Raw genomic sequence first — 27,973 nt, forward strand, 5'->3', positions numbered from 1 at the left:
GGGTTTTTTAAGAGAGGCTGGATGGCCATCTGTCAGGAGTGCTTTGATTGTGTGTTCCTGCATGGCAGGTGGTTGGACTTGATGGCCCTGGGGGTCTCTTCCAACTCTATGATTCTCTGATCTAACCATCTTCTCAAGCTGGCCTTGTGGCTGCTCTTACTTCATGGGATGACTATATGATATTGCCAAGTGTGACATGGGAGATCTGAGCATACCTTCAGAGCATACCCAGGGGCACAGAACAAGGGGCGGTTGTTTCTGTTCTGCTCTGCCAAAAGAACACCCATGTCTCATGGGAAACCCTAGTGTTTGTAGATCGGGACCTTATCCAGAAGGGGAATTCTGACATTGTATTGTCGAAGGCTTTCACGGCCGGAATCACTTGAGTGCTGTGTGGTTTCCGGGCTGTATGGCCATGTTCTAGCAGCATTCTCTCCTGACGTTTTGCCTGCATCTGTGGCTGGCATCTCCAGAGGATCCTCTGAAGATGCCAGCCACAGATGCAGGTGAAATGTCAGGAGAGAATGCTGCTAGAACATGGCCATACAGCCCGGAAACCACACAGCACCCAAGAAATTCTGACATTGTTTGTTGCTTTTTTCCCTGCATTGTGATCCGCTTCTGGTGTGTTCCAGATGACTGGTTTCTGTCTAAAATATTTCTCATTCCTGTCCACCTCTTACCAGCAAGCCTCTCAACAGTTCTCTCCCATCAAAAATCACTGATAGATCCACATTGGCTAAATTTCAGCAATGGGGTCGAATCGTTCGGGTGGCCAACCTGGCTGGGAAATTCCACTTGTGGGTGGAAGCAGGAGATGATGGGGTTTGAGGAGAGAACTCGGTAAGATGTGATGCCAGAGAGTTTATCCTCCAAAACTGCGGTTCCCTCCAGGAGAACTGATCTCTGGCAATTGCAATTCCAGAGGATCTCCAGGCCATACCTGGAGGTTGGCACCTAGGCCATTCTCCAGGCCCCAATACTCAATTTCTGATAAAGAGGAGATGGAGCTCTATTAACCTTAGAAGATGGTGACTCCAAACAATGACAACAGATCAGAGGTGGGATCCAGCAGGTTCTCACAGGTTCCCGAGAGTAGGTTACTAATTATTTGTGTGTGCCGAGAGGGAGTTACTAATTGGTGTTTTTGCCACGTGATTTTTGCCTTAGTTACGCCCCTCCTCTCAGCAGCAGCGCGCAGAACTTGAAGCAGTCTAGCAGGAGGTGCACCGGCGTGTGTGGCAGCCTGCGCCTGCGTGCATTCGTTTCCCGCCCAAGGATTGGGGCAGCGGCTGCGTCCTTGCCACAGGCCTGTTACTAAAATTTTTGGATCCCACCACTGCAACAGGTCCTGGGCAGGACCGCCCGGGGTGTGTGGAGGAAGGCGCCAGGGGACAAAACTCACCCAGAGCCAGGCAAAGGATGTGATTAGTTTTCTGGTCCTTTTAGTTGGGTTTGCAGATTTCCATCTTTCCAGTTACCATCTCTAGAGCCCTAGACAGGAACCCACTGCTGGGAGACCCTTTATCTAGGAACCAGCGTGGTGTAGTGGTTAAGAGCAGGTGGATTCTAATCTGGAGAACCGGGTTTGATTCCCCACTCCTCCACCTGAGTGGCAGAGGCTTATCTGGTGAACCAGATGTGTTTCCGCACTCCTGTATTCCTGCTGGGTGATCTTGGGCTATTCACAGTTCTTGGGAACTCTCTCAGCCCCACCTACCTCACAAGGTGTCTGTTGTGGGGAGAGGAAGGGAAAGGAGCTTGTAAGATTAGATACAAGATAAGCCTCTGCTGCTCAGGTGGAGGGCTGGGGAATCAAACCCAGTTCTCCAGGTAGAGTCCACCTGCTCTTAACCACTACACCACGCTGGATGGATGGAGTGTTCCTACTTTCACTTCCAAACATTTGATCTGTGTTTGGTTGCTTTTCCTGCCTGCTATGCCTGCCAACTGCACCTCTTTAAACTAGCAGTCTCTTTTATGCCTCTGCTAAGTGATGTTCTTCTTGTTACTATTATATTTGGCCGAGGTTGCTTGCAGAAGTCTTCGCATGCCCGTTTACCCCCATATTTGAATGTAAATGTGCCTATCCCACCATGTGAATTTTCATTTCTTCAGGGGAATGCTCGTTCAACCATCTACAAAAAGCATCCCTAGACGCGCAAGTGACTTAGGAGAAGCATTTGTCTTGAAGCTTAGCTATCCAGCGTGAACAGCCAACGTGCAATTAAGATTACTCAAGGAGATTGCCCCTTCAACCGTTTCCCTTTTCTCTTATTTTCTTCCCACTTGGAACTATAGAGCCGGAGGGAACCCCCAGGGTCATGTAGTCCAACCCTCTGTGCAACATAGGAAATTTACAACTGCCTTCTCCCCCTACTCACACATTTCCCCTAGTGACCCCTGCTCTATGCCCAGAGGAAGGCCAAAACATCTCTAGGATGTCAGGGCAATCTGGCCTGGGGGAAAATGTCTTCCTGACCCCAAAGTGGAGAAAGGGCCACCAGAGTCAAGCACAGATTCATACCACCCTGCTCCCCCTCTCATGGGTCCCTTCCACACGTGCAGAATGATGCACTTTCAATCCACTTTCAAAATTGTTTGCAAGTGAATTTTGCTGCAATTCCGCACAGTAAAATCCAGCTGCAAAGTGCACTGAAAGTGGATTGAAGGTGCATCATTCTGCATGTGCGGAAGGGGCCATGATCTGCCTAAGCTCACAGAATCAGCATTGCTGTCATTCATATGCCCACATAACTGCTTAAAAACCTCCAAAGAAGGAGAGTCCAACACCCCCGAGGAAGTCTGTCCCACTGAGGAACTTCATCACTGGCTATAACATTCATGAATCAATTGCTAATTATCATTTAGGTTAAGTGCTTCCTTTCAGTTCTCAAAGAGAGCCTTCATTTTTTTTAACTTTTTGATAGTGTACAGTATGATAGTAACTGAAAATTTAAAAATTAAATAGGCAGTATCTTTGCCTACAAGGTGAAATTCAATGCTTAATTTGCGCCCCCAAGCACCTTTGAGTCTCCTTACAGGAGAGAAGCGGGGAAATAAATCCAAACTCCTCCTCCTCCTCCTCCTCCTCAAGTATCTAATCTGGAGGAATGGGGTTTGATTCTCCGCTCTGCTGCCTGAGCTGTGGAGGCTTATCTGGGGAATTCAGATTAGCCTGTGCACTCCCACACATGCCAGCTGGGTGACCTTGGGTTAGTCACAGCTTCTCAGAGCTCTCTCAGCCCCACCTACCTCACAGGGTGTTTGTTGTGAGGGGAGGAGGGCAAGGAGATTGTAAGCCCCTTTGAGTCTTCTGCAGGAGAGAAAGGGGGGATATAAATCCAAACTCTTCTTCTTCTCTTCCTCCTCCTCCTCCTCCTCCTCCTCCTCCTCCTCCTCTTCTTCTTCTTCTTCTTCAAGGATGTGAGGGGCAGGTCAAATTGACATTCAGACTTCAGATGTCTCTGAGCCTTCCAACAGTCCTTGGGGATAACAAGGAAACATATATCAGCCAAATCCAGTTCTGCTTCTTCCTTCTCCTGTAAATCTCTTTCTCATTTTTCTTCTTTTGTTTATCTTAAGTGACCAAAAGGTCAGATATGAAAAGTTCTGAGAAGCTGTTGGGCAGGTTCAGGTCTGTCTGAGATATAATAATCTCAAGGAGGGGCTTTCCCCAGATGAAGCAGGCAACGTGGTCTAAGAGGATGGCGAACTAAAGATAGATTCTCGGCCGTCACGGGATCAGTCCTCACTTTTCTGCTAATCCAGAAGAAGAAGAGTTTGGATTTATATCCCCCCTTTCTCTCCTGCAGGAGACTCAAAGGGGCTTACAATCTCCTTGCCCTTCCCCCCTCTCAACAAACACCCTGTGAGGTGGGTGGGGCTGAGAGAGCTCCGAGAAGCTGCGACGAGCCGAAGGTCACCCAGCTGGCATGTGTGGGAGTGCATAGGCTAATCTGAATTCCCCAGATAAGCCTCCACAGCTCAGGTGGCAGAGCTGGGAATCAAACCCGGTTCCTCCAGATTAGATACACGAGCTCTTAACCTCCTACGCCACTGCTGCTCCTGAAGATCATTAGGAATCTGGCATGGTGTAGTGGTTAAGAACCGTGGAATCTAGAGGACGAGGTTGGATTCCCCACTCCTCCCCATGAGCAGCAGACTCTAATCTGGAGAATCAGGTGTGCTTCCCCACTCCTCCACATGAAGCCTGCTGGGTGACCTTGGGCCAGTCTCAGTCATCTCAGAACTCTCTCAATCCCACCTACTTCACATGGGCCTATTACAGACAGGGGAACTTACCTCCTCTCTGCCCCCCCCCCCCCCAGCATCAGGCGCACATCTGAAGTCCTCTTGCTTTCCGCAGGGAAAGCCAAGGACGAGAGCTCTAGGAGCGCAGCAACTTCCATGTAAATCGGTGCAAGGTAGTTTGCCATGCACCACTTCTGCTCCCCACACACGGTGACTTCCTTGTACATTGGTGCAAGGTAGTTTGGCACACCAGGGTTCAGTTGCCAGCACACTGCGGGGGCCTCCTACGTAATCGGCCATGGGGTCTGTTGTGGGGAGAGGAAGGGAAGGCATTTGTAAGCCACTTTGAGACTCCTTAACAGTAGAGAAAAGCAGGGTATGTATCCAAACTCTCCTTCTTGTTGTTTAGTACTAAAATTCTTGCAGAAAGTGCTGGGCTTTGGGCTTGCCCTGCAGAGGCGTAGCTCCAAGGGGATAGGGGGTGCGCAACGCACTGGGCATGTACCCCTGTGGGGCCGTGGTGAGGGAATTCCAGGGGCGTGGCGGGGGCGTGGTGGGGGCATTCTGGGACGGGGCAGGGCAGAGGACGCACCAGTGCACAGGGTGCTTTCCCCCCTTGCTACGCCTCTGTTGCCCTGACAGCCATTCAGTAATACTTGTCAAAAGATCCAGCTAATTTATGCTTGAATGAATCTAACATGAATCAGTGGATAGCAGGGTTTTCCAGTTTTTTTTAACAAAAGCCAAGCAAACCATGTCAAACTGAGCCCAGTCTATGCCTGTTTTAGACCAGATCCAATAGTATCTAGCCTGTTATATCCCACCCCCCACCCCCCGCCCATTGTTTAGCAAATTCATTGAACAGTGAGTTCCAGAGGGTAGGTTTGTTGGTCTCCGGTACAGCAGTTACATTTGAGTCTGGTAGCAGCTTACATACAAACAAGATTTTAAGGGGAATCTAACTCAGTTCTCCAGATTAGGGTCCTCTTATCCAGTTAGATTCGAGTCCAGATCTGGCAAAGGGAGATTTGACTCTCAAAAGTTTATACCCAAAAAAGCTTGCCAGTGCCTAAGGCACTACTGGTCTCAAATCGTGTTGTTCTACTGTGAACCAACATGGCAGCCTTGAGAGACAGCGTGGTGTAGTGGTTAAGAGCAGGTGCACTCTAATCTGGAGAACCGGGTTTGATTCCCCACTCTGCCACTTGAGCTGCGGAGGCTTATCTGGGGAACCAGATTAGCTTGTGCACTCCAACACAGGCCAGCTGGGTGACCTTGGGCTAGTCACAGTTCTTCGGAGCTCTCTCAGCCCCACCCACCTCACAGGGAAGGGAAGGGAAAGGAGACTGTAAGCCCCTTTGAGCCTCCTACAGGAGAGAAAGAGGGATATAATTCCAAACTCCTCCTCCTCCTCTTCTTCAACACTCTTTCACAATGGTGCCAACCCCCACATATTCTTAACATGGAATTAAAGCAGCAGATTTCAGGTTAGATTGGCGCAGATAAAGCTTCAGATCCCGAAAACCTGATCTTAATACCTTTCTGAAACCACCCACAGTAGGAGGAACAAGACAAGAATCCGAATGAATAAATCACTATTCTCCTCTGTGGCTTTCTGAAGTTTTAATAATTATACCCCACAGCCTACGAACCAGTTTGAGGCAGACTTTTTGGTAGGCCAAATCACCTGCGCCAATGACTTGTCTGGGTTTGCAGGATTCAGGCGGTTGTGTTCGGCTCTCCCCGAGCCATGTGTACCCTCTCTTTATTTTCTGATAATAAGGCAACGCTCTGAAATCTCCAAAATCAGTAGCTCTCGGTATGTAGGTAATTTTTCTTGCCTATTCATTTATTTTCTGGCAAATGCTTCCATTGGAGACAACCAGAGGTGGGATCCAGCAGGTTCTCACAGGTTCCCGAGAGTAGGTTACTAATTATTTGTGTGTGCCGAGAGGGGGTTACTAATTGGTGATTTTGCCCCGTGATTTTTGCCTTAGTTACGCCCCTCCTCTCAGCAGCAGCGCGCAGAACTTGAAGCAGTCTAGCAGGAGGTGCACTGGCGTGTGTGGCAGCCTGCGCCTGCGTGCATTCGTTTCCCACCCAAGGACCGGTGCAGCGGCTGCGTCCTTGCCACAGCTCCGCCCAGGAATGCCCCGCCCACGGAATGCCTGGCCACGCCCCCATCATGCCCCGCCCAGCCCCATTGGTGCTACACCACAGTTTGAATCCTACCACCATAGGAACCTGTTACTAAAATTTTTGGATCCCACCACTGGAGACAACCATAGAGGAATAAGCCCTGCAGCCTATCTCTTATTTTTCCCAGCTCCGGGCTGGGGTACTCCTGGAGGTTTGGAGCCTGGCAAGGACAGAGACCTCAGTGGGGGCACAAGGCCAAAGAATCCACCCCCTAAGCAATCATTTTATCCAGGGGAACTGTTCTTCGTAATCTGGGGATGAGCTGTAATTCTAGGAAGATCCTGAGATCCCAACTGGAAGCTGGCCTTCCTAGATCCTTTACGAGTCTCCCCCTAGGCCAGCAGGCTTCTCCCAACCATGCTAAGCCAAGAATGACCTGGAGAAACTTAAAAGCAACATTCAGGCAGTCACCTGTTTATTTGGGGGGGGGGCAGTGGTGGGATTCAGCCGGTTCGCACCACTTCGGCAGAACTGGTTGTTAAAATGGTGCTTGTTGAACCAGTTGTTCAATTATTTGAATCTCACCACCGGAACCGGTTGTTAAATTTTTTGAATCTCACCACGGGGTGGGGGGTGGGGGGTGGGGGCATTTGTTACCTTGTATTGTCCTCAGGTGGATTTGGGCTCTCATTCTACCTGGCTCGTTTCAGCCATATCAGGAGGTATTTCTCTCTGGGCTCCAGATGCCATGCAGGAAATAACGTTTTCTATGGGGAACAGGGTGCATTCTGTTGAGACCTGAAAATGATCCAGGAATGCGAGGAAGAGGTGTGTAGCTAAGAGCTGAACTACACATGACCTGCTTTATGCATGAGTAGAGTCTCGTGTTGGAACTGAGTAGCAGCCCCTGGCGGCTACTTTGAAGGATGGAACACAGGGCAAGGTTTCTTTAAGTCCTTCCTTTCATTGCCGCTTTCCCAAAGTAAATCTCTCTCTCTCTCTCTCTTTCTCTTTCTGTTTCTCTCTCACTGCAACTACTTTTGCAGGGGAGGGAAAAAAGATGGGGCGGGGAAGAGGGGAGGCTGTGTTAGTCTTGATGCAGTCAAAGTCTCACATACTTTAAAAACAATTCATTAGTTTTTTCAGGTCTCGTGTGTTATTTGAGTAGAAATCTATCTTCCCCTCCTCTGGATTTAAACAGAGGAAAGGGCAAAATGGAGCAGGCTTTATAAAGGGGGTTCTATTTCCCAGGCTTCCTTCACAGAAGCTGGGGCTGCCAACCTCCAGGTGGGGCCTGGAGGTCTCCTGGAATTACAATGGATCACCAGATTATAGAGATCGGTTCCCCTGCTTTAGAGGGTACATTGTATGACGTCCCTCCACTCCTCCAACCCCACTCTCTTCAAGCATCTTCCCCCAAATCTTCAGGAATTTCTCAGCCAGGTGTTGGCAATACTGCTTTCTGTCCACTGCTTGCAGGGACTGTTTACCATTCAAATAGCCCAGTGATGGCGAACCTTTTCAAGACCGAGTGCCCAAATTGTGACCCCAAACACTTATTTATTGCAAAGTGCCAACACAGCAATTTAACCTGAATACTGAGGTTTTAGTTTAGAAAAAACGGTTGGCTCCGAGCCGTGTGTTACTCAGGAATAAGCTTGGTGGTAGTCAGTGTCTTTGCTTTGAAGCAACCGTGCAACTCTTCCAACGGGTGAATCACGACCCTAGGAGGGTTTGCTCAGAAGCAAGCCCCATTGCCAGCAACTGAGCTTACTCCAAGGTAAAGGATCACGCGTTAGTTCTTCACATGAAAATCAGTGGGGTTTAACAGTGCTTAACAGGGTTACCTACACTGCTTCCCCAAAACTTAATGCTAATAATCAAGCCCAGTGGCCCAGGCCAGCCTAGATGTGTGGGGGAGGGGAGGGCGACTGTGTTTGCTCGTGCCCACAGAGAGGGCTCTGAGTGCCACCTCTGGCACCCGTGCCATAGGTTCGCCACCACTGAAATAGCCCATGGGATTCAGTAACAGCTGAATGGGCAAGCTGGCTGTATTGAAAAATACTGTGCTTGTTGTAGCCCTGGGTGACACAAACCTGCATTCACACATTCAGCATTCCTTGGAGGCAACAGGAAACTAACATGCGTGCTTGAGTGAAATCTGCCTCATGTGAACACGTATTTCCATTCTGTAGCCTGAAGAAGAATCGGAGCTGAAAGCAGCGGAGCAAGAGAAAGAAGTCACTGCCCTTCCTCCCAAAGAAGCCAGCAAATATCACACAGATGACTTGGCAAAAATATTCCAGGTAAAATTTACAAAGCTGCTCCGGAGGGCTTTGCAGAGAGAATGCCAACCCATAAGACAGGGAACCAGGAGAGCCATCTTATTGTTTCTCAACTTCCATGCCTGGAGAAAAATGGCTGTTTTGGAGCGTGGACTCCGTGGAATTATACCTCTCTAAGGCTTCACCCCCAAAACTCCAGAAATTTCTCAACTCACAGCTGGCAACTTTAGCTAGATGAAGAAATACCCCTCTCGAAACTGCTCTTCATGGGTCCTTGTTTCGCAATCAGTTTCTAATGCACAAAAGGACTTGTCTTCTTACCCCGTGATTCTTAATTTTACCCATGAGCCTGTGGAAAGGGATGTCATTAAAACATATTTTTAGTAGCCCACATATATTTATGCCTACCAGGTCACCCTTAGCCATTTAATTCTTTTTTATTAAGAACATTTTTAAATTTTTATTTTTTACACGAAATCAAAATGAAATGTAGCAATCATAGAGAAGCTGGCATGTATCTGTTATCATCGGATTTTACACGTCTAAAATTCCAAGCATGATTTTTAATCAAAATAAAGAGAGCCAGCGTGGTGTAGTGGTTAAGAACAGGTGGATTCTAATCTGGAGAACCGGGTTTGGTTCCCCACTCCTCCACCTGGGTGGCAGAGGCTTATCTAGTGAACCAGATGTGTCTCTGCACTCCTACATTCCTACTGGGTGACCTTGGGCTAGTCACAGTTCTCTCAGAACTCTCTCAGCCCCACCTATCTCACAAGGTGTCTGTTGTGGGGAGAGGAAGGGAAAGGAGCTTGTAAACCACCTTGAGTCTCTTTACAGGAGAGAAAAGTGGAGTATAAATCAAAACGTATTATTATTATTATTATTATTATTATTATTATTATTATTATTATTTACTAACCCACCTTTTTAAATAGTATTTGTTAGATTTTTTTGTCTTTGCAGACCAATATTATATCTCCTAGCATCAATGTTTTAATTGATATATTTATTATTACTTCTAATTTGAAGGATTTTAAATATGAGGTCCTGGGAACTGATTGATAACTTGTGCGAAAAGTCCTTCCTTATTTTCCTTAAAATCTGCTTGTATTTTGTGTTTGATCCGTTTCATGCTAATTTTTAATCTATGCTTATTAATGATTGTTGCTGATGGAGATTTTTAAAGCTTGTGAAATTAAAATACGAGCTGAATCTAACCCTTTTAACCTCTTAATCCATCTCATCAAATTTCAAGAGGCTAGTAAAACAGGACTTCCTTGACTGGCATCAAGAGGACACATTGTTCTTATGATCTTAATGCTGATTTGAATCTCCCTTGAACGCCTCCCAGGTAGATTTAGAAACGGGCTTGTCTGAATTCTCAGTGTTGCAACGCAGAGTCAAGCACGGCTGGAATGAATTTGTGGTTGACAACACAGAGCCAATCTGGAAGAAATACCTAGACCAGGTGAGAGATCTTCAAATTCATGGTCCAGGTGGTTTTTTTAAAAAAAATAGTTTGCCTCTTTCACTGGGTTACAGATAAGTTACAACAGCTTAATGTTTTAAAGTTCCTATTATTTTAAATGAGGTGCTGTCTGAGAGCTTTTTTTAAAACTTGCTGTCATTGTATTTAATTCAAGAACGTTTGGAGCTAGTGCAAAATGCTGTGGTTAGATTGCTGGTCGAGGCCAGTTATATTGGAACAATTATACTGGCTACTGATCTACACTTGACCCCAATTGAAGGCATTGGTTTTACCCTTTTAAAAGCCCTACTTGGCTTGGGACGAGGGTATCTGAAGAACTGATTTTTCCTGTCCCTGCCCAGGAAAGCAGATCACAGAGAGAGGCCCTCTAAACTATCCCATCAATCAAAGAAGTTTTTCTAGTAGATACATGAGAGAGGGCCTTTTTAGTGGTGGCCCCACAATTATGGAACGACTTTCCCAGGGATGTGTGGCTGTTCCCGGCCCACTTTTGATCTTTAGGAAGCAGCTGAAAAGAATTTTATTCAGGATTGCATTTGGTTAAGTTCAATAAATGTGTGTTGTTTTATGTTTTGCTTATGTTTGGAAGCCGCCTTAAACTCTGTAAGGGAGAAAAATGACTGTTTTTGTGGTTTAAATAAACAAAATGAGTCAGCTTGGTTGCTCGGAGTTACAAGGAAGGGTGTGACTCAAAACACTTTCCCTCTTTTTCCAGTTCAAGAACCCGCTCATCCTTCTGCTGTTGGTCTCTGCTTTAGTCAGTGTTATTACCAGAGAATATGAAGATGCTGTCAGCATCACCATGGTAGGTGATAATGTCCTGTTACAAATTTAGACTGGTCATTCTGGATCTTCAAGCTATGACTGATGTCTTGAAGACTGGGTTTCCAGTTTGGAAAATGCCCCACTTGGTTCGTTGGCCAAGGCTAAGAAGGTCTTGATCTGACCAGTGATGGTAGGAAGACCTTTGGGATTATACAGTGTGAGTTGGTTGTGGTGGGTTTTCTGGGCTGTGTGGCCATGGTCTGGTGGATCTTGTTCCTAACGTTTCGCCTGCATCTGTGGCTGGCATCTTCAGAGGTGTATCACAGAGGGAAGTCTGTTACACACTGTTACACACATTAGGAACGAGATCCATCAGACCACAGCCAAACAGCTCGGAAAACCCACCACAACCAGTTGAATCCAACCATGAAAGCCTTTGACAATACTAAATCATACAGTGTGAGATCTACCATGCATGAAACTGAGCCACATCTCCTCATGTGAAGGAAGAGAAAATTACACACATTCTATATACGACTGACACATATACGTATCATGCTCTAAGATTACCAGATGAAGCCCTTCTGATGGTACTTCCACCTTCAATAGCAAAAACAGGTGGAAACCCAAGACAGGGTTTTATCAGTGCTGGCCCCGATATTGTGAAACAATCTCTCCCCCAACCCCGAAGTCCACCAAGCACCTTCTTTTATGCATTCAGAAAACTAGTAAAGACACCCCTATTTCCCCCTTCTGCTGGCAGAAATGTTTAAACAGGTTTTATGTATTGTAATGAATTTTATTGGTATATTGATATATGTTGCATTTGTTTTTAGGTTATCAGAATTTCATCACTGTTATCTTATGTTGTAACCTGCCCTGAGACTTTTGGGTATAGAGTGGGCTAAAAATATTAATTAATTAATTAGGATTCTAGAAATTGGAAGCTATTTGATTCCATCTTAGCACCCATTGGAAAGGTGACCCTTCTTATCTGTGTAAGCTCAGAACTTTAAGGGAGGGCAGACAGAACATTGCTTCTCCAGAACGCAGCAACTCCGTATCTCCCCATGTTGTCTCCCCCTGAAATATCTAACCATTCAAAGCCCACAGTATAATTTCCTGATTGCTACTTCGGGGGATGGAAAGATACTCAAAATGATGACTTCACTGTTATGCATTTGAGAGAGATTGAGACGCAGGTCTGTCCTTGGTCCCTGTCAAAGCTGTTTCCAGACCTCACTTGCTCTGACAGGTTTTATAATATTTACCCCTCTTTTATCTCTTGTCTTTCTGACTTTCTCCTCTTAGGCCGTGATTATCGTGGTAACCGTGGCTTTCATTCAGGTATGCCTTTTTTTCTTTTGGTCAGTGACTTGCACATCTTTGTTTGCTCCCTTCGCAAATCCAAATTGATTCTGGGGCACTTTCCTTCTTAGGAACACCGTTCTGAAAAGTCCTTGCAAGAGCTTAACAAGTTAGTCCCGCCAGAATGCAACTGGTAAGCTGGTAATGACCTTGTCTGTGATACTGGACAAATGTCGTGGATGGGTGGGTGGGTGATTTAGCTCAGAAATAAATACAACACCAGCAATCATGCATTTAAAATTACACTGGGAGGGGTTTCTCCAGTTGTGCACTTGCATGCATGCCTTTTGCAAGCAACCCCTCCGACATGTGGAAAGAGACATCAAACAGTTTGGAGCAGCTTTCGTTCAAACGCAGGAGGTCTGTTTACAGTTATCAATTTACGACCTTTATTAATGTTTACTGACTTAATGTAAACATTCTCAACAAATGTGAATGATATCCTGTATTAGCCTATTCGCTATTTGTGCTTTATCTTTGTGACCCAACCGAGGTGTATTTAAACTATCAGTTTGCTGCGATTAGCTCCCGTTTCCTTCTTGACTATCAGGAGGAAATCGGCTTTGAAGAAGGCTAATGCAAATAAGTACTGCCTTTTGTGGATATTGTTTCTGTCCAATTCAAAGGTGACTTGTTTGTCTTTCAAGGTCAGAGAACGCTTTGATAGCTGCCACCTCCCCTCCCCTCCCCTTTCCCATCCCATCTTCCTGGTTCCTTCCACTGAGTTTCACGTTCAGACACACCTTCAAGACGGAAAGACAACCTGTTTGGAACAGCCACATTTCAAATTGCCAGCTATAATTTAATAGCTCTCCATGCCTGCCAAGCACACGAGCCTCCTAAATACGCACACAAATTGGCTTTCAACCAAAACGGTTCAAACTTCACTGGCACAAAAGCCCTTGTTAGATGTCAGCTTGCGAGCTGAAGGTTCTTTAGGATGGAAACCTAAAACCGAACACAGTCTACCTGTTCCTGATCTGGTTTTAGATCAAGGAATGCAGTCACATCAAATGCTGGGTTGAGACTGATACGTTAAATTATATCTTTACTATTCATGAACGTATCCTAGAAGTAATTTCAGCTCAGAGGTTTTCAATGATCATTTCTCCCCTTAAATATATTATGTTATGTTTCTTGGTGTTTTAATCATGTTGATAAGTGCTGGAAACATGACGCAAAAACAGTGATACCACTCTTCTGTTTAGAAGTTTGTTGCAGGTGAGTGGCTGTGTTAATCTATAGTAGCAGAACACAATTTGGATCCAGTAGCACCTTCATCACCGACAACATTTCCCAGGGTTTACTCTTTTGAGAGTCAAACCTTTAACTCAGAAAAGGTTATAACCTAGGAAATTTTGTTGGCTTGTAAGTTATTAATGGTTTTGAATGTTGTTCTACTATTTTGGTCAAAAGTTGTATAGTAGTCATTTGGCTCTTCTGAAGTTGTTGACATGTGAACTAGATGTAATTTGGCAAATGAAAGATTCAGACTCAACATCCCAACATCTGCTCAAAGCGGATTTCCCACTTTTTTTCCCAATCCTTCTTGCCCCTGCCCAAAATGTCTTCTATATTTACGTTTTGTGAAAAATTTTCTGGCCTTTTTCATCAGTTCCTGTCATGTGATATGCTAGGGTTTTGCACTAGCTTCCTTGTAAGATTTCTTTGGGATATTTTCCTTCTTCAAATAGCCCCTCTTTCAAACGGGTTTGCAATATTGCAATATCTTTATAACCCAGGTTATATTAGTTCGTGGCTGTAGGCTTTGTGGATCCCTCCACCATCCATCTATCCATCTATCCATCTATCCATCTATCCATCTATCCACCTATCCACCTACCTACCTACCTACCTACCTACCTACCTACCTACCTACCTACCTACCTACCTACCTATCACTACCCACCTATCTATTCATTCTTCCATTCCATCTATTCATTCATCTATCTATCTGGATCTATCTAAGTCTATTCCTATCTATCTATTCATTCTATTCATTCATCTATCTATCTTATCTATCTATTCATTCATTCTTTTCTCATTCTTCTTTCTTTCTTTCTTTCTTTCTTTCTTTCTTTCTTTCTTTCTAAGGAGGGTTGACAACAGACAGAACGAGTGAGATGTTTGTGGATCCCTCACAACCTGTTAAACAGTGATTTGCAATGTTGTGTTTTATTTGTCTATGACAATACAGCGTGAGGGATGGAAAACTGCAACATCTTCTTGCCAGAGAACTCGTACCTGGAGACGTTGTATGCCTTTCCATGGGAGACCGGGTTCCGGCAGACATTCGACTCACAGAGGTAATAGATGCTCGGTATCAAGACCTGTGTATGTAATCCCTGTATGGGTGCTCAATCCGATTTAGGATTCAAAATTCAGTATACAAAGAATCTCAGACTTCTTACCCTTATGACTCTGAAGATATGACAAAGAATATGCAAGTGGATTCTAGGGAAATCTCTGAATCTAAAGGGCCCTTGGTAGCATGCAAATGCTCAAGTCTCCAGTGGATTCTTTGAAACAGTGCAATCCTAAACAGAGTTATGCCCTTCTAAGACCATTAACTTCCATGGACAGAGGAAGGTGAAAAGCTGCTTCGGATTATAAGAACATAAGAACTAGCCTGCTGGATCAGACCATAGTCCATCTAGTCCAGCACTCTGCTACTCGCAGTGGCCCACCAGGTGCCTTTGGGAGCTCACGTGCAGGATGTGAAAGCAACGGCCTTCTGCTGCTGCTGCTGCTGCTCCTGAGCACCTGGTCTGCTTGGTTAGTACTTGTAAATTTTGACTAAGGAGGACTTCAAAGATTGGTGCAGCCATAGACTTAATTCTCCTCCATAAATCTGTCCAAGCCCTTTTTAAAGTTAGTCCAGGTTAGTGGCCATCACCACCTCCCTGTGGTAGCATATTCCATGTACACCAATCAGCCACTGCCGTGTAGCCAGCAAGTGTTTCCTTTTATTAGTCCTAATTCTTCCCCCCAGCATTTTCAATGAATGCCCCCTGGTTCTAGTATTGTGAGAAAGAGAGAAAAATTTCTCTCTGTCAACATTTTCTACCCCATTCATAATTTTATAGACTTCAATCATATCCCCCCTCAGACGTCTCCTCTCCAAACTAAAGAGTCCCAAACGCTGCAGCCTCTCCTCATAAGGAAGGTGCTCCAATCCTTCAATCATCATCGTTGCCTTCTCTGCAATGCTCGTGTTTTGCAATGCTCTGCTAAGATCATTGTCATCATCGGGCCCTCCTCCCATTCCCTGCCACCATCCTTCAATTCTGGCGTCTCTGTTTCCCCAGGTGACAGACCTGTTAGTGGATGAGTCCAGTTTCACAGGGGAGGCTGAACCTTGTACGAAGAACAACTGCATCCTAACAGAAGCCGGGGACCTGACGACCCTCAGCAACATCGCTTTCATGGGAACGCACGTGAGGTACGGCAAGGGAAAGGTGAGTTGTAAGGAGCTGGCTTGCGACACCCAAGAGCAGCATGTTCCAAAGGAACGTTCTGTATCTATCCCTGCACTAGCAGCAGCCTGGGGTGTGGCACTGACTTGCTTTCCCATTCCTTATTTAGTTAAAAACACTTACACCCCAGCCTCCTACACTGTTCAGCGAGGCTCAAGGCAGCTTACAGAGCAACCGAATAAGCACAGCCCAGTTTTAAAAAACAAGACCAAACAATAGTCATTGTTCTAATTCCCCTAAACTAGCTAGAGGTCAAGAGGTTTCAGATTCCCTCAAAGTCCTTCTTGCTTGCAAAGGGCTAGCAAAGTCCTGCCAAGGTAAGCACTGCTGTCAATTTCTCCGGTGGGCTGTTGTGTTGGGATGGCAGCATAAAAGCATGGAGTTGAAAGGGTCCCTAGAATCATCTAGTCAGAGGCAGAGCACTCACTGGGACATGGGGGGTCACATGTCCCCGGGCGCACGCCAGCTGGTCATGTGGGGGGGTGGAGAATCCCCTCGGCCCAGTCCCACCAGGCTGCTCCTTCGGCCCAGAGAGCTCCCGGAGCAGGTGTTCCCCCGAGCGCCATTTCCCCCCCTACACCTCTGCATCTAGTCCACCCCTTAGCACAGTGATGGCGAACCTATGGCACGGGTGCCAGAGGTGGCACTCGGAGCCCTCTCTGTGGGCACGAACACACAGAGTTCATCATGTGGGGGGTGGAAAATCACCCCCCACACACACACACACACATCTAGGCTGGCCTGGACCACTGAGCACGACGTGCACGCACCGTGGTGACCAGGGATGACTCGGCTGGCGGGCCTGGTGCCTGTGCTCCGGGTGGCTTCTGCCCGAGGGGGGACGCAGAGGAGGCAGAGATGCTAGAGAGGCACAGAGCAGTGCACACAGGACTTGCTGCAGGCTAGAGTAGGCTGGGCCCTGCTCGAGCAGGTTGGGCGGAGGAAGAGGGAGCCAACTGTTTTTTTTCTAAACTAAAACCTCAGCATTCAGGTTAAATTGCCGGGTTGGCACTTTGTGACAAATAACTGGGGTTTGGGTTGCAATTTGGGCACTCGGTCTTAAAAAGGTTCGCCATCACTGCCTTAGCACGATACAACTTCCTTCTCCCACAGCCCCCCCCCCTCCCCAGTGACCCCTGCTGCATGCCCAGAAGATGGCAAAAAAACCCTCCAGGATCCTTGGCCAGTCTGGCCCGGAGGAGAATTGCTTCTGGACCTCAAGGTGGTGATTGACATTACCCTGGGCATGCAAGAAAGAGTCGGGAGCGCCAAGCATGATGCAATCCTTCCTGCCCTCCCTCTCACGTTCACAGAATCAGCTACGGCAGCTGTGATCACCTTCATCGTTGCCTTTTCACTTCAAACCACTGTTAAGAAGCTCTGCAGCTGTTCAGAAGGATGCCCGTGCAAAATAACCTTGATAACACCTCCTTAAGTCAACACCAAGGTCTAGCTGACTTATTTGTTGACAGTTTATTTACCTGCCTGGCTGCCACATGGCACATAGCAACGATAAGCTTTTGGAGAAAGGGGAAAGCCGATGCTCACTGACCTGTGCGAGAGTTCGCACACATCAAACGCCGCAGGTTGCGTGTCAATGTAATCCTGTTTGAATATGGGCAAAGCGGTTTCAAGCCTCCAACTGCCCATGAACAGCTGAATTGCTTGCCGAAAAATTGGCTCTCGGTTCACAACCCATGAACTGAGTGTGAGCCAAAGCAGAAGTTATCTGAGCATCTCTATTAGAAATAAAATGCAAAGCAATTAAGGCAACTGTGTATCCTCCATATAATATTCCATTCAAACTTGAGAAACTAAACAACTTTGACCTGGCATCTTTGACCTGGTGGAGAGTGTCACCAGATGGAGAGGTTTGGAGAGGGTTTTCATAATTATAGGGCCATGATAGAAAGGGTCCATGATAATTCCAGGGCACAGTCTTGGCTTCCTTCCCACCTTTTCCCCAAACCGGAAAATGTTGCTGCATTGGGTATATTAGCTGCTGCTCCCAATGTAGACAGGCAATAAAAGTACCCGCCCTCAGAGCACTGTTAACTCTTCACAAGTCACTGTTCTGGGCTTCTCCCACTCAGTATCCTGAACACATACTCATGCAGAGACATGGGTAGCAAACTCCATTCAGAATGGGAATGCTGAAGCTTTTAAATACACTAAAAGTAAATGTGTCTGGATTTGCAAAGTAAGCTCTTCCAGTCAGTGGTGTAGCACCCAGGGGGTGTGGCAGGGGAGTGGCAGGGGCGTTCCGGGGTATGGCGTGGCAGGCAGGGGCGTGGCAGGGGCGCAGTGCAAACATGTGCTCCAGGCACAGTTCCCCCTCGCTACTGCTCTGCTTCCAGGTCACAAAAATGACGTCAGCCACCAGTTTTAATTCTCATAGAAAGTATGTCTTGAGGGTCAAGGGTTTAGGGCCCTCTGGGGGAGGGCGGTTTATCAAATCGAATTAATAATGACAACGACAACGACAACGGCAACGGCAACGGCAACGGCAACGGGTAAGCGGCAAACGGCAACGACAACGACAACGACAACGACAATAATAATAATAATAATAATAATAATAATAATAATAATAATAATAATAATAATAATAATAATAATAATAGGAAACGTTGCCATTATTTAAACAATAAATCAACTTTTACATTCTTATGTATTCAGGGCATTGTCATTGGGACGTGTGAAAACTCCCAGTTCGGAGAGGTGTTCAAAATGATGCAAGAGGAAGAGGTAAGGACAGTTTGTGACCTCATCAGGCATAAGATTTTCAAGGACTTTAAGCAAAGTTTCTGGAAGAAGAACGTGTGTGTGTGTTGTACTCACTCGCAGAGAGGTTCATTGCAATGCCTTGAATGAGTTTTCTGGGCACTTTGCTGAGCTGCTGCAGCCTTGTCCTTTGCAAGACACCAGGCCGATGACCTTCACTTCTTCTCTTAGTTCCTGTTGGTCTTGTGTAACCCCCACAGGATCAAGCTTTGTGTCTGTATTAAAAAGTTTTTCTCCTCTTCTTCCCTCCCGCTGGTTAACACCTCAAGACCCCCAAGACTCCTCTGCAGAAAAACATGGATAAACTGGGAAAGCAGCTCACATTAGTATCCTTTGGCATCATTGGTGAGTTCGACCAAATGCTGAACCAAACGTTTGGGTAACATTCTCCTCTTTGCCAATGGAGCTCCATCTGTGGGGAGGGGCAACGGGTTGGAACATTCCTGGAGATTTGGGGATTGAGCCTGGGGAGGGCACAGTTTGGGGGAAAGAGTGGGGTATCATAGAATCGTAGGGTTAAAGAGACCCCAGGGGCCATCCAGTCCAACCCCCTGCAATGCAGCAACACACAATCAAAGCACTCCTGACAGAGGGCCATCCAGCCTGTCTTTAAAAACCTCCAAAGGAGGTGTTCCTGTGGATCCTGGCCTGTTGTGACTTCATCCAGAGGGCTATTGTGTTGTCTTTCCAGGTTTACTCATGCTGATTGGTTGGCTGCAAGGAAAACATCTGTTGAGCATGTTCACAATTGGAGTGAGGTGAGGGCAGAAAATTAATTTTTTTAAAAAAATTGCCATCTCTTACAGGCCATCAAGCCCCTTGCAACTTATGGCAATCCTATCAATCAATGGCCTCCAAAACATCCTCTCCTTAACAGGCTCACTCAGGTCTTGCAAACTGAAGACCGTGGCCATCCATCCATCTCATGTTGGGTCTTCTTCTTTTCCTCAAAGTGGTTTCCTTGGTTCTTGATTCCACCCTCAACAACCTACAGCTGCCAGTCCCCCTCCTTGGTGGGAGGCCTGACACCATCACCCTTGTTACCTGCTACTGCTCAATTATTTCAGGCAGCTCTGTGAACTGCTGGTAATCCTATGGTTCTACCATAGAGTTTTCTGGCTATTCCTAGAGCTACCCACCATCACATCCAGGTTTTCTCTGGAAGTGATATCATGATGTATATGCTGGGACACCCCTCTATGTCCCCACCCACAAAGTTCCTGCCAGTTGTGAAACCCTACCACAATACTGTGAAGTAAGCTAGGCTGAGGGAGAACAGTTTTGCTCCAGGGAACGTGGTGGAAACAGGGACTTCAGTCTGTGTCTCCCCATCTTTAAATCAATCACAAAAATTGGCCTGTGGCATGGAATTTTTGTGAGCTAAAATGCCAAAACCCTGCAAGGTAGACAGACATGACCCTCCAGGAGCAAAGAACGTTTTTCTCATACTGTCAAAGGCTTTCAGACCCTCTGAAGATGCCAGCCACAGATGCAGGCGAAACGTTAGGAGAGAATGCTACTGGAACACGGTCATATTACAACCCGGAAAACCCACAACACCCTAACGTTTTCCTCATTGGGGTACAGCCAAGGTCATTTTGTTCCTGGCTGACTGTGTAGCTGTTGGGAAAACCAGTCAAAGTCACTCATGTATTTGCACAACATATTTATTGCTCGGGCAGTAATAGTTCAGTGATTGTACACGAACGTTGGAGAGCTTGTCTTCTTTTAAATTTTGAGTAGGATAATAGGCAGTCATGATATAACAGGAGCTTGGACAAGGGTGCAGAGCTTAGACTAGTAAGTAAAACTTCTCAGGGAATGGGGTTTGCAGAGTTAAATCCTTCCACTTCCCCTCCCACTCAACCCTGATCATCTGGACCCTTCTATTATTCCCAGAAGGGAGAAAAACTCTAATTTTGCCCATCTTTATTTCTTTGTTAATAATGGGGCAGTTGTTGGTTTCAATAAAGGTAACCTCACGTGGTTGGAAAAAGACCCTCCCACCCTTCTGCACTCCTACCAGAGCTCCTGGTGATGGTTTGGAAGGAAGTGTCCACACCCTTTCCTCCCCACTATGCCTGCCAGAAACCATTTGTTTTCCTTGCAAATATGAACCTTATCAGTCCCTGCACCTCCCTGGTCCTGGAAGACTGGCCCGGCATGTGGAGTTTTTATATGAGATGTGGAATTGGCCCCACAGCCCTCTTTTCAAACACAATAAACTGACTGACTGTGCAGTATTTCAAGACCAGATTCCATGGCATCAAGGAACTGTGCTGCTTATATAGGTTCCCACCTCTGCAAATATATATATACTGAATTGAGCCAGATTAGATGTTTCTATCTCAGAGTCCCTATAAGTCAGTGATGGTGAACCTTTTCGAGACCGAGTGCCCAAATTGCAACGCAAAACCCACTTATTTATCGCAAAGTGCCAACACGGCAATTTAACCCGAATACTGAGGTTTTAGTTTAGAAAAAACGGTTGGCTCTGAGGTGTGTGTTGCTCAGGAGTAAGGTTGGTGAAGCAACCATGCAACGCTTCGAATGGGTGAATCACGACCCTAGGAGGGTTTACTTAGAAGTAAACCCCATTGTCAGCAACCGAGCTTACTCCCAGGTAAAGGATTGTGCCCAGGCTAGTCTAGATGTGTGTTTGGGGGGTGATTTTCCACCACCCCCCATGTGGTGAGCTCTGGGCTCGCGTGCCCACAGAGAGGGCTCTGAGTGCCACCTCTGGCACCCGTGCCATAGGTTCGCCACCACTGCTATAAGTAGATGGGGTTAATGAAGACTTGGAAAAAAGAAGAGGAAGAAGAGTTTTGGATTTATACTCTACCTTTCTCTCCTGTAAGGAGACTCAATGTGGCTTCCAAGCTCCTTTCCCTAATCCCTTCCTCTCCCCACAACAGACACCTTGTGAGGTAGGTAGGGCTGAGTTCTGAGAGAACTGTGGCTAGCTCAAGGTCACCCAGCAGGGATGCAGGACTTTAGAAACACATCTGGAGAGAAAGGTGAGATTTGAATCCAAACTCTTCTTCTTTCCTGGCCCAGTACTTCCTTTTAGTAGCTGAGCCACTGGCTGTATAAAGGGGTCTTCCTAAACCGGGACTGTGTTCAGAAACATTCCTGTGGAAAGCCGGAGTCCTCGGTGCTGAAATTAAAAGAAATTACGAGATGACTTTGAACAAAATGTGTTCAGGACCAGGATGCTGGTATACAATGCTGCTTGGGTATACTTCCTTACAGCTATTAGTAACAGGCGTTAATAACAGTGATGGTTTATAACACCAGTCTGTGTGTGTGTTTGTATGCAGTTTGGCAGTGGCTGCCATCCCAGAGGGCCTGCCCATCGTGGTCACAGTGACGCTGGTGTTGGGCGTCTTGAGAATGGCCAAGAAACGTGTCATTGTGAAGAAGCTGCCAATTGTTGAGACTCTCGGTAAGGTGAAGCTTGGGTGTGAGAAAGCGTGGAGTTGGGAGGTTAGCCTAAACCTGAATCTGCTTCTGTTATAGAGTGGTTCAAATGTCAATTGTTTGCACGCACCAGTTTACCTTTTCAGATTTTTATTTGTTTGCTTACTTGCCAGCGTGGGGTAGTGGTTAAGAGCAGGTGCACTCTAATCTGGCCTAACAATTGCACCCTTGAGAGCAGGCACCCCCCTAAGGGGCAGACCTAGACTTCTTCACTAGAAACATGCTGCAGTGAGGATGCTGGAACCTGGATGAAAAGGTGCTGATTCTATTGAAACTTGGTTGTATTTAGATTAAATTTTCAGTGGGAATTCGGCCTTGTAAACTTTGCCGAAGCAAAATTTCGCATTGATTTGAACCGAATTTTCTGAATCTTGAACTTTTGATTTGAAATTGCATCGAGGGGAACGTTTTGAAACAGTAAGTCTCAAGGCTAGTCAAATAAATGCTGAGGAAATTAATATTGATATTTTGATAATAAGTAAAATCTGTATTTAATTAATACCAATATTGAAGTGTTTGAATGTTTGCCTACACCAAAGGACAGGTTTTTGTGCTGACCCTGACAGATCCTTTCTCCTTCTCAGGCTGCTGCACTGTCATTTGCTCTGATAAGACGGGGACTCTGACTGCCAATGAGATGACCGTAACTCAGCTTGTGACTTCAGACGGGTTCAAGGCTGAGGTGAGGCCGGAGAATTCTCGCTTAGCAGCAGCAGCAGCATTTTTAATATGTGACAAAACCTAATCGATGCTCTTATCTGATCTCTCGTTTTTATTGGTTCTTTTTTTAAAGCATGCCTATTTTCTGGCAAACCTATGAGTCCCATGTCTGGTGAACTATAAATTGGCTTTGATCAATAATATCTAGCCAGAATTAGCACCAACATGTCAGTCACAGGCCATACTAAGATAAATAAAAGTAAATAAAAGTAAATAAAAGGATAAAACATGTTACTGAATAAAACAAAGTAAAACAGCAGATATATCTCTAAATGGAATATTGCAAAAATCTTTCCTCTCTTAATTATTGGACCTTCGCTGCCACCAAACTAGTTTTTTTCCTAGGTTAGTGCCCATTTTCAGCTATAAATACCATGATTTCCACCAATCTGAACATTGTGCTCAGAAGTACGCGAGTTAGCTCAGAGGTTCTCAGCTAAACAGACCATTGTTCTTGCAGTGTACATAGAGTCAGCTGATTGTAAATTGGGACCCTTCATGGAATTCTATTTTCCCAGGTCAGTGGGGTTGGATACAACGGAGAGGGAAGTGTGTATCTTCTGCCATCCAAAGAAGTCATCAAAGAATTTTCAAATATCTCTGTGGGAAAGCTAGTGGAAGTAAGTTGTTCGATTCTGGGGCTATGGATAAGAATCACAAAACTGTGGAAACATCTAAGTGGGGACAACGTGGGATTATTTCCTGAGTTGTGGGTACAGTTTTCTACTTTTAAACAAATATGTATTTATATTTTCTGGGATGAGCTCTAACCTACTATTCTAAACCTACCCCAGTTCCATGGGCTTTCCAGAATGATACAGTACAAAATGGTTCGGTGCGGGTACTGATTGGTTAGTATATGTGCTGTTACCAACCCACTTTCTGTCAAATTTGCAAGACTTCTGCAGCTTCAGTCTCCAGTCAAAAGCCTTCATGCCCTTGAAATCAATCCTTCCCAACCTTTCAGGCATAGCATCTCGTGCATTCTCCCTTTCCATCATCCCCAACAAATAACATGTACAAATGGATCTCTTTTAGGCTGGCTGTGTTGCCAATAATGCCATTATCAGAAAGACCACTGTGATGGGTCAGCCGACCGAAGGGGCCCTGGTGGCTCTTGCAATGAAGGTATGCTGGTAGTAGCAACTGCCGTGCTCATTGGTTTTCGATTTAATCAGCTTGTGTTTAATTTATAAAACAAAAGTTTCCTTTCTACGATTGCCCAGAAAGAGAAAGAATTTAGCTTACATCTGATCTGGTAATAGATCAAAAAGTATATTAAAGCAACAATTGTGGTGACCTTCATATTGTAAACTCAGGTCAACTGGAGACTCACCAATCCAGGAGATCTTGGATGAATCCCAAGTAGGTACTTTAGACCTCTCAAAGGGGTTTGCATGCGAGCAGAGGAATGTTTGACTTTCCCCCGCTTCAGACAAGTCATATATCATGAAAAAGTTTATTTTTTTAAATCGCCCCTCTGCGTTTGGCCTGCTAATACATAAGATTGTCTCCAAGTCATGTTTGAAAGCCAAAATGGGAAATGTTCAAAAAGCAAAATGCAGCATCAGAATTTCTTCCACCTTTTGAATGTTTGGTTTTAGAACTAGCTCGGAAATATTTTAAAAGGGGGCTCTTCTTTCATTTTACTCTCTGCAGATGGAACTAAGCAATGTAAAAGACTCTTACATAAAAAAGAAGGAGATTCCATTTAGCTCAGAACAGAAGTGGATGGCTGTCAAGTGCGTCCTGAAAGATCAGGTACAAGACGTGGACTTGTAAACTTTATTTGTCCTAAGTAACTCTCAAAAAAATGGCCAGGGCCAATTGCATGGCCCTGGGACCAGGGATTACCAGAATATTTTTATCAGAGGATCTGAGAGTCCTTTGCAGGCAATATGGGATGAGACAGTTCCGCAGATACGAGGGTCCCAGACTGCTCAGGACCTTAAAGGTTATAACCAAAACCACTGCAGCTGTTATATATGCTCTCACCAATGCACTGATGTGAAGTCTAGCAGCCGCATTATGCACCAGTGTTCATTTCCAAGTAAGACTCAAAGCAGGCTTGCATACAGAAAGCTACAGAGCAAGTTACCGTTTATTCTCCTTGGCAATAGAGTCTGATTAAAGGGATTTATTTATTACATTTTTATCTCTTTTTCCTCCAGGGGCCTCTTCCGCAGATGCAGAATAAGGCACTTTCAATCCACTTTCACAATTGTTTGCAAGTGTATTTTACTATTCCGAACAGCTGCAAAGTGCATTGAAAGTGGATTCTGCATGTGCAGAAGGGACCAGGGTGCTCCAAGCATACATGAGTCCTCTTGTCCACGCTAGATATACCATGTTTGGTTGTGGTTGAGCTAGGACTGGGAAAATCTCTGTTCAAGTCCCCAGTAAACCACATGGGTGACTTACCCTAGCCTTACCTCACAGGGGTGTGATTGGGTGGCCTGAAAATATTTGAAATAAAATAAGCAATATTTGATTGATTGAGATACGAGTATACTGCCAGCAGAAACCAAGTCCTGCATGTCTTTGCGTTTCAATTGATTCAGTGCTCCCGACATTTCTGTTTGCCTCCTTATCTCGTAGGAGGAGGACATTTACTTCATGAAAGGGGCGTTTGAAGAAGTGATGCAGCATTGCTCCATGTTCAACAGTGGAGGCATCTCGCTTTCACTGACGCCGCAACAGAAGGCGGTCTACCTTCAAGAGGAGAAGCACATGGGGTCCCTCGGCCTGCGGGGTCAGTCTATAGCAGAGGCGTAGCTCCAAGGGGATGGGGGGCACAACTCACCAGGCGTGCGCCCCTGTGGGGGTGTGGCGAGGGCATTCCGGGGGTAGGACAGGGGTATTCCAGGTGGGGGGAGGCAGACATTGGCATGGCAGGGGTGGAGGACGCACCAGTGCACAGGATGCTTTCCCCCCTGGCTACACCTCTGGTCTATAGCTACATCTAATTACAGCCAGACTCCCCTGCAGGGTGCTAAGCTAAGCAACTGGGGACCTGCAGATCTCCCAATATTACATCTGGTCTCCAGACTACAGAGATCAGTGCCCCAGGAGAAAATGCCTGTTTTGGGGGGTGGGCTTTAGGGCATGATGCTTGCTGAGATCTCTCCCCAAACCTGCAATCCCCACCAGGCTCCCCTTTCCAAATCCCCAGGAAATTTCCCAAACCCAGAGCTGGTAGCACAAGACAGCGATGCTTTGCCCTGGAATCCCTGATGCTAGGCGGCAGTGTGAATGTGACAGAAGAACAGCACCCCCTGCAGTCCACGCAGCTCCAGTCTGCCCACATTTGGGGGCTGGGGCAGAATTGAGCTTGGATAGACCCCCTTCCTGTTGCACCCCCCCCTAAAGAAACCTACGGCAAGCAACCTCCTTGTGCATGTGTCTGTAAGCGCCTTCAAGTCGCAGCCAACTCACACCAACCCTGTAGAGTTTTCAAGGCAAGAGACTTCAGAGGTGGTTTGCCATTTCAGAAGTGGTTTGCCATCGCCTTCCTCTAATGTAGATCCGCATGTTTCGTCTGGGACACACTATCGGGGAACCTCCTGATTGGAGATAAGGTTCCAGAATGAGTCCAGGGTCTGATTCAGCCAACCACCTTCTTGTTAGCGGACACGTGAAATAACGTTGCCATCTATTAGTGGTCCCTGGCCCCTCAATGATGCGGCTGGCCTCCACACGGGCCAGGGCCTTTACGGCTCTGGCCCCGGCCTGGTGGAACACCCTTCCTCCGGCTGTTCGGGCCCTGCGGGACCTTAACGAGTTCCGCAGGGCCTGTAAAACGGAGTTGTTCCGCCTGGCCTTTGGAGGGTCCAGCCGCTGAAATAGTGCCCCCCCCAGTTGGCTCTTATACCTGGGCCTATCATCTAATGTGACTCGCCGCCTCCCCCTCTCTCTCCCGGGGAGAATTTTAAAAATTGGGGTTGGCGGACGCCTCTTTTATTGTTACCGCTGTTTTAATGGTTTTAATAATTTAATTAACTTTATTTATATTTATATTTTGTGTTGTACACCGCCCAGAGCCCCTCGGGGATGGGGCAGTATAAAAGTTTAAGCAATAAATAAATAAATAAATTTTCTCGGCTTCCTTCCAGTGCTTGCGTTGGCTTCTGGCCCAGAGCTTGGCAGACTGACCTTTTTAGGTTTGGTAGGAATCATCGACCCTCCAAGGGACGGAGTGAAGGAAGCCGTTCAGATCCTCCTCAAGTCCGGCGTCTCGGTGAAGATGGTAACGGGAGATGCTTTGGAAACGGCTTGGGCTATTGGTGAGCAAGCAGAACTCCCTCCCAGAAATATGGGCACCCTCTTTTGAGGCTGGCTATTTTGCATTGAGCGTAGGGTCAGACCTGCTTGTGCTTTCTACTTATTTCTGTACACTTTAGCATCTCCGAGAAAGGTTCATGGTGGGCTCCGTGGTGGGTTGAGGAGCTTCTAGGGACACATTGTTAAGTCCCAAAATAAGAGAGGCCATGACAACAAGGCCATAAGGAATATATTTACAAGAATGGCATACCCTACTGCACCCAATTCAGACTAAATAAGGAGCAGCTTCTTGAAATAAGCTTGCAAGCCTACCCGTGTCTGCTGTTGAGCCTAAGCTAGCCCACAAAAGTATATAGCACTTTCGCACATGCTGAATAATGCACTTTCAATCCATTTCAATGCACTTTAACAGTCGCTTGCAAGTGGATTTTGCTGTTTCTCACAGTAAAATCCATCTGCAAAGTGCACCAAAGTGGATTGAAAGTGCATTGTTCCCCAAGTGTGAAAGTGCCCTATTGTAAAGAAAGAGCTTCAGTTTGAACTGGAACCTTAGTTGTTAATCGTTAAACAATCGAGTTATTTCGTGCTACATTCTCCTTGATTGTATTTGAAAAAGAAGTTGTTCGATTAATATATTTAATTGCCCCTGCAGCCCGGAAGATCGGTCTTTGCAACGAAAAGATCAAAGCCATGTCTGGAGAGGAACTAGAGAGCGTCACAGAGTCGGCGTTATCATCCGCAGTCAAAAATGTAATGGGATTCGAAGTGGTTCCGCACACATGGTTTGTGATGGTTCTTAAAATGCCAGCAGCCTCATGTAGACCTGCCTTTTCTCTCCCCGCCATCCAGGTTTCCATCTTCTTCCGAACAAGCCCAAAACACAAACTTAAAATCATAAAGGTATCTGCCGAGCCCGAATCAGCGGGACCCCT

The 27,973-nt window shown here is 46.2% G+C and overlaps 1 protein-coding gene across 1 annotated transcript in view; it reads left to right on the forward strand.

Moving 5' to 3' along the window:
* Nucleotides 1–27,973, forward strand: part of ATP2C2 (ATPase secretory pathway Ca2+ transporting 2) — a 36,433-nt gene that overhangs the window by 706 nt on the left and 7,754 nt on the right. Inside the window, exons 2-20 of the mRNA XM_048516159.1 lie at nt 8,589–8,699; nt 10,030–10,146; nt 10,883–10,972; nt 12,244–12,279; nt 12,372–12,433; nt 14,498–14,606; nt 15,609–15,758; nt 18,456–18,524; nt 18,830–18,905; nt 19,252–19,318; nt 21,881–22,005; nt 22,625–22,722; nt 23,279–23,380; nt 23,799–23,888; nt 24,420–24,521; nt 25,359–25,512; nt 26,873–27,043; nt 27,694–27,791; nt 27,891–27,941. Coding sequence (XP_048372116.1) covers nt 8,589–8,699; nt 10,030–10,146; nt 10,883–10,972; nt 12,244–12,279; nt 12,372–12,433; nt 14,498–14,606; nt 15,609–15,758; nt 18,456–18,524; nt 18,830–18,905; nt 19,252–19,318; nt 21,881–22,005; nt 22,625–22,722; nt 23,279–23,380; nt 23,799–23,888; nt 24,420–24,521; nt 25,359–25,512; nt 26,873–27,043; nt 27,694–27,791; nt 27,891–27,941 — 1,878 coding nt within the window. The remainder of the gene's footprint in view (nt 1–8,588; nt 8,700–10,029; nt 10,147–10,882; nt 10,973–12,243; nt 12,280–12,371; nt 12,434–14,497; nt 14,607–15,608; nt 15,759–18,455; nt 18,525–18,829; nt 18,906–19,251; nt 19,319–21,880; nt 22,006–22,624; nt 22,723–23,278; nt 23,381–23,798; nt 23,889–24,419; nt 24,522–25,358; nt 25,513–26,872; nt 27,044–27,693; nt 27,792–27,890; nt 27,942–27,973) is intronic.

This window comes from Sphaerodactylus townsendi, linkage group LG14 (assembly GCF_021028975.2).
Source record: "Sphaerodactylus townsendi isolate TG3544 linkage group LG14, MPM_Stown_v2.3, whole genome shotgun sequence".
Lineage (NCBI taxonomy): Eukaryota > Metazoa > Chordata > Lepidosauria > Squamata > Sphaerodactylidae > Sphaerodactylus > Sphaerodactylus townsendi.